Genomic DNA, 6,714 nt, shown 5'->3' with positions numbered 1-6,714 from the left:
GCACAGGCCTGACAGCCGGCTGGAGCACCAAGACATTGACAGCCACACAGCTCAGAATAAAAGGGAGAAAAAAAGAAAGAAAGAAAGAAAGAAAGAAAGAAAGAAAGAAAGAAAGAAAGAAAGAAAGAAAGAAAAAAATAAAATAAAGTTATTAAAGAATAAAAAAAAATTATTAAAACTAAAAGAAAATTATAAAATAATAAAAAAAAAGAAAGAAGAGAGCAACCAAACCAAAAACCAAATCCACCAATGATAACATGTGCTAAAAACTATACCAAAAAAATAAAAAATAAAAGAAACGACAGACAGAACCCTAGGCCAAAAAGAAGCATACACATACACACTCACAAAAAGAGAAAAAGGAAAAAAATATATTTATCATTGCTCCCGAAGTCCACTCCCTCAATTTTGGGATGATTCATTGTCTATTCAGGTATTCCAGAGATGCAGGGTACATCAAGTTGATTGTGAGATTTAATCCGCTGCTCTTGAGGCTGCTGGGAGAGATTTCTCTTTGTCTTCTTTGTTCGCACAGCTCCTAGGGTTCAGCTTTGGATTTGGCCCAGCGTCTGTGTGTAGGTCGCCTGAGGGCATCTGTTCTTTGCTCAGACAGGACAGGGTTAAAGTAGCAGCTGATTAGGGGGTTCTGGCTCACTCAGTCCTGGCAGAAGGAGGGGTACAGAATGCGGGGCCAGCCTGTGGCGGCAGAGGCCAGCGTGACATTGCACCAGGCTGAGGTGCTGTGTGGTCTCCGGCGGAAGTTGTTCCTGGATTACGGGACCCTGGCAGTGGCGGGCTGCACAGGCTCCTGGGAGGGCAGATGTGGAGAGTGACCTGTGCTTTCACACCAGATTCTTGGTGGTTGCATCAGCAGCCTTTGCGTCTCATGCCCATCTCTGGTGTCCGTGCTGATAGCTGCGGCTCACGCCCGTCTCTGGAGCTCATTTATGTGGTGCTCTGAATCCCCTCTCTTCACGCACCCTGAAACAATGGTCTCTTGCCTCTTAGGCAGGTCCAGTCTTTTCCCGGACTCCCTCTCAGCTAAGTGTAGCTCACTAGCCCCCTTCAGGCTGTGTTCATGCAGCCAACCCCAGTCCTCTCCCTGGGATCTCACCTCCCAAGCCCGAGCCTCAGCTCCCAGCCCTCATCCGCCCCAGCGGGTGAGCACACAAGCCTCTCTGGCTGGTGAGTGCTGGTCAGCACTGATCCTCTGTGCAGGCATCTCTCTGCTTTGCCTTCTACATCCCTGTTGCTGCGCTCTCCTCCCTGGCTTTGAACCTTCCCCCACCCCACCCCCGTCTCCACCAATGAAGGGGCTTCCTAGTGTGTAGAAACCTTTCCTCCTTCACAGCTCCCTCCCAGAGGTGCAGGTGCCATTCCTATTCTTTTGTCTCTGTTTTTTCTCTTTTTCTTTTGCCCTACCCAGGTACATGGGGAGTTTCTTGCCTTTTGGGAAGTCTGATGTCTTCTGCCAGCGTTCAATAGGTGTTTTGTAGGAGTTGTTCCACATGTAGATGTATTTCTGATGTATTTGTGGGGAGGAAGGTGATCTCCACGTCTTACTATTCCACCATCTTGAAGGTCTCCTCTCTCATTTTTTTTTTTACTTGGTTTATTATCATCTAAAGGTCCTTCCTCTACAGGAATACTGTTCTTCACTTCACGGCTTGGGAGAAGAGGGAGCGATATTGAAAGCTTTAAGAAGAGAAGTAACATTAGATTTGTATTTTTTATTGAAATATAAATGAAGTAAAATATGTTGATTTCAGGTGTATTACATAATGACTTCATGTTTGCATACATCATGAAATGATCACCATGATAAGTCTTTGTATTTGTCCCCATGTAAAGTTTTTACAATGTTTTTGACAATATTACTTATGCTGCATATTACAGCATAATGTGACCTATTTATTATATGACTGGAGGTTTGTACCTCTTGATTTCCTTCATCTATTTTGCCTACCCCCCATCCCCCACCCTTCTGGCAACCACCCATTTGTTCCCTGTATCTATTAGTCTATTTTCACTTTGTTTTGTTTTTTAAATTCCACATATTCAGTACATCATGGGGTGTTTGTCTTTCTCTGTCTGACTTATCTCACTTAGCATAATACCCTCCAGATGCAACCATGTTTTTGCAAATGGCAAGATTTCATTTTATATTTGGCTGATTAATATTCCATTGTGCATATATATATGTATATATATATACACACATACATACATACAATATCACGTTTCTTTATCCATTCTTCTATCAATGGATACTTAGGTTGATTCCATATCTTGGCTATTGTAAATAATGCTGTAATGAATATTTGAGTTCATATGTCTTTTCAAATTATTGTTTTTATTTTATTGTTATAAATACCCAGAAGTGAAATTTCTGGATCATTTGGCAGTTCTATTTTTTTTTGAGGAAACTCCATACTGTTCTCCATAATGGCTGCACTAATTTTCAATCTCACCAACAGCGCATGAGGGTTCCCTTTCTCCACAGCCTCGCCAACACTTGTTATTTGTTGTCTTTTTGATGATAGGCATTCTGACAGATGTGAGGTGGTATTTCATTGTAGTTTTGATTTGAATTTCTCTAATATCAATTTCTCTTTCTGATAGTTCATTGTTAGTGTATAGAAATGCAACAAATTTCTTTACATTAATTTTGTATCCTGTAACTTTACTGAATTCATTCATTAGTTCTAATAGTTTTTTCGTGGTATTTTTAGGATTTTCTATATATGGTATCATGTCATCTGCAGAGTGACAGTTTTCCTTCTTCCTTTCCAGTTTGGATTCTTTTTATTTCTTTTTCTTGTCTGGTTGCTGCAGCTAGGACTACCAATGCAATGTTGAATAAAAGTGGCAAGAGTGGGCATCCTTGCCCTGTTCCTGATGTTAGAGGAAATGCTTTCAGCTTTTTACCCTTGAGTATGTTAGCTGTGGGATTGTCATATATGGCCTTTATTATACTGAGGTATGTGCCCCCTATAACCACTTTGTTGAGAGTTTTTTTTTTTTTTACCATAGATGTATGTTGAATTTTGTGAGATGCTTTTTTCTGCATCTATTGAGATGATCATATGATTTTTTTTAAACATCTTCACTGGAGTATAATTGCTTTACAATGGTGTGTTAGTTTCTGCTTTATAACAAAATGAATCAGTTATACATATACATATGTCCCCATATCTCTTCCCTCTTGCATCTCCCTCACTCCCACCCTCCCTATCCCACCCCTCTAGGTGGTCACAAAGCACCGAGCTGATCTCCCTGTGCTATGCAGCTGCTTCCCACTAGCTATCTATTTTACATTTGGTAGTGTATATATGTCCATGCCACTCTCTCACTTTGTCCCAGTTTACCCTTCCCCCTCCCCGTATCCTCAAGTCCATTCTCTAGTAGGTCTGCATCTTTATTTCCATCTTGCCCTTAGGTTCTTCATGAAGATCATATGATTTTTATTCTTCAATTTGTTAATGTGGTGTATCACACTGATTTATTTGCAGATATTGAACCATCCTTGCATCCCTGGGATAAATCCCACTTAATCATGGTGTGTGATCCTTTTAATGTGTTGTTGAATTTGGTTTGCTAATATTTTGTTGAAGATTTTTGCATCTATGTTCATCCATGATATTGGACTATAATTTTCTTCTTTTGTAGTTTCTTTGTGATGTATCTTAAATTCGGGGGGGGGCACAATTGCTCTTTTACCATAATATTAGTTTTAGTGGAGAAATTGATTTTAGGTACTCTAAAGAAGAACTAGCCTCACTGTAACTTTGACTAGAAGACCTCTATATTCTCTTCCTCCCACTGCATCCACAGGTTCTGAACAGCTTCTACATTCAACACTAGAGATCATGGAATTTGCCAAACTTTCCCAACTTTGGAACAATCATATGAATCCCTTCTCTCCAGTTGTTGGAAAACAATTTAGCTGGAGAAACAGCTAAGCCAATTCCCCCATCAACCCATCTCCATCTGCCTTTCTGTGAGGGAAAAACGGTGCTGCATGGGTTAGAATTATATTTGGGGAATGTGGCAGACACTTCTGGATGCCATTCCAATACCCATTTTCTCCTTTCCTCTTGCCAACAAAACCTTTATTGTGATCAAAGTCTTGAATGATACAATAGTCAGAATAATGCCCTTCCCCCAAAGATGTCCATGTCATAATCCATAGAACTTGTGGATGTTACCTTAAATGGTAAAGGGGAATTAAAGTTGCAGATGTAACAAAGGTTGCTAATCATCTAATGTCAAGATAGGGAGATTACCCTGGATTTATCTGGGTGGATCCAATGTAATTCTTAAAAGTGGAAGAGGAAGGCAGAAGAGGTATTTGGAGTGATGCAATGTGAGAAGGACTCAACCCACCATTGCTGGCTTTGATGGGGACCATAAGCAAAGAGATGTGAGAAGTTTAGAAGCTGGAAAAGGCAAGGGAATAGATTCTCCCCTAGAGCAGGAGCAATACAGCCATGTCCATACCTTTATTTTAGCCCAGTGAGAGTCATGTTCAGACTTTGACCTACAGAATTGTAAGAGAGTAAATTAGTGTTATAAACCAACTAAGTTCTTGGTGATTTGTTACAGTGGCCATAGGAAACTAATATGAGCAACTAGATAGATGAGCTCACTTTCAGAAATATTGAGTTTTCAATGCTTTTGAGATATCCAAGTTTACAGTGACATTAATCTGCCTCTATCCTCCCAGCTCTTTCGTTCTCTTACCCCTCACCCAGTCTGCTCATTGACCTGTTGATCTGTTAACAACCTACCTCATTGAATAGTCCCAACATCCTTTCAATCATAATAACTTCTTCCTCCCATCTGTGACATCTCATGAGCCTTCATGTCCTGTCAGTTTACTTCTTAGAATTTGCTTCAATCTGCCTTTCTTCTCAATCTTTTTCTCTCACTGCTACAGTGATACGATTCTTCATCTCTACCTTCTAACTGGTCTCTCTGCCTCTCATCTTGTCTCCTTTATTTTTAAAAAAACATTTATTTATTTATTTGGCTGTGCCGGGTCTTAGTTGCGGCATGCAGGATCTTTAGTTGCGTCATGCGGGATCTAGTTCCCTAACCAGGGATCAAACCTGGGCCCCCTGCATTGGGAACATGGAGTCTTAACCACTGGACCACCAGGGAAGTCCCTCATCTCCTTTAAATCCATCCTCCATATAGCCATCAAAGTGATCAATCTAAACATAAAATCTGATTATGATTATTTAAAACCCTTCAAAGGATCCCCATAACCAATAAAATTTAGTCTAAACTCCTTAACAAGACATATGAGACCATCCATGACCTAGTTTTTGGCTACCTCCTCAGCCTCATCTTTTATCTTACGCCCTTGCTCACTTTTACACGCCAGCAGTACTTGAAGTTCCCTGCATACTCCATGTTGTTTTTCATTTCTCCACTTTTTGCTTTCTCTCTGTCTCAAAAACTCTCTCCCAACCTCACTTCATAAAGCTATCTCCCACTCACCTTTTATGACAGCTTAGGCATCACCTTCTTTTATGGCCTTCTTCCTTCACCATTATCATCACGCTTCTCCCTAGGTTTGGTTAATTGTTCTTTGAGCTCCTACTTCCTTGTATACATTTTTATCATTGTATTGATAACCTTGGATAATAAGTGGTTTTTGTTTCTGTCTCTTCTACCAGTCTGAGCTCCAGGGACTATCTCAGATTCATCCGTACCTTTGCAACTAACCAGTGCTTGGCACATAGTTGGTGTGAAATAAGTGCCTTTTAAAGAAAGGAGGGATGAAGGAAGAGAAGTAGGAATAAGGGAAGAAAGGAAAAGGGGAAGGAGCAACCCAGATCTTGGGATCATTCCACAACACCACTCAGTTACAGAAATCATTTAGCAATTCTTAGTTTATTTTAAGGAATTAATTTATAATCAAATCACACATTTCAAATAAAATTCATTATTTATATGCCGATGCTTTGGTGCAATTCCATAGATTTATCCAGTAACTAAAAAGTATTCATTATTCTCTATAGGCAATTTGCAACCAACCTTCTATGCATTTCACTGAATACTTCATAAAGATACATGTCATAAATCAGTAAGCAAGTGTTATGCTGAATTTTGGAGATAACAAGTATTTGCCATCCCTGCTGGTTAAAGAAGTTGGATATTGGAAATGAAAGTTTCGCTCTGTGGTCATAGAAGGAAGGGTTGGGGGAAGGAAAAGTTAAAAATATAAAGAGATAAGAATTGATGCCACTAATACAGAAAGAAAGGTAAAGTATAATTTATAGCATAGGTAACTCATACCCATAGTTTTCTAAAAATATTCCAAGTATGCTTTGAAAATGATCAAATTATATTATATATATATAAAATATATAAATTATATAAATTATATATATATTATATATATATATATACAGATTTTTTTCTGCCGGAAACGTTTATTAGTTGGGTTTTGTCTGCACACGTCCTATCTTATAAGGGATTTTTGGCTCTTCAGAACTTGGGTATCCAATTTGTTGTCTCTCTCTTTGAGTGTAGCTTGACTTTGGAACTCCTGGTGTGGCCAAACTCTGCAAGGAAGTTAAAAATATCAAACATAATTAAATGATATTTAATAAAATTTCTATTCTTGTTTAGATATGTTGTGTATTAGAAAATTGTGCATATAATATCTGAATTATTTTATAAATTTGTTTAATCACCATTATA

The 6,714-nt window shown here is 39.0% G+C and overlaps 1 protein-coding gene across 1 annotated transcript in view; it reads right to left on the bottom strand.

Moving 5' to 3' along the window:
- Nucleotides 1-2,515: 2,515 nt before the first annotated feature.
- Nucleotides 2,516-6,714, bottom strand: part of LOC309620788 (uncharacterized protein) — a 67,687-nt gene continuing 63,488 nt past the window's right edge. The window contains exon 7 of the mRNA XM_082377655.1: nt 2,516-6,575. Within this exon, the coding sequence (XP_082233781.1) occupies nt 6,447-6,575 (129 nt within the window). The 3' untranslated portion in view covers nt 2,516-6,446. The remainder of the gene's footprint in view (nt 6,576-6,714) is intronic.

Source organism: Balaenoptera borealis (genome assembly GCF_965194805.1).
Source record: "Balaenoptera borealis genome assembly, chromosome: X".
Classification (NCBI taxonomy): Eukaryota; Metazoa; Chordata; class Mammalia; order Artiodactyla; family Balaenopteridae; genus Balaenoptera; species Balaenoptera borealis.
This window is presented reverse-complemented; position numbering and strand designations above follow the sequence as displayed.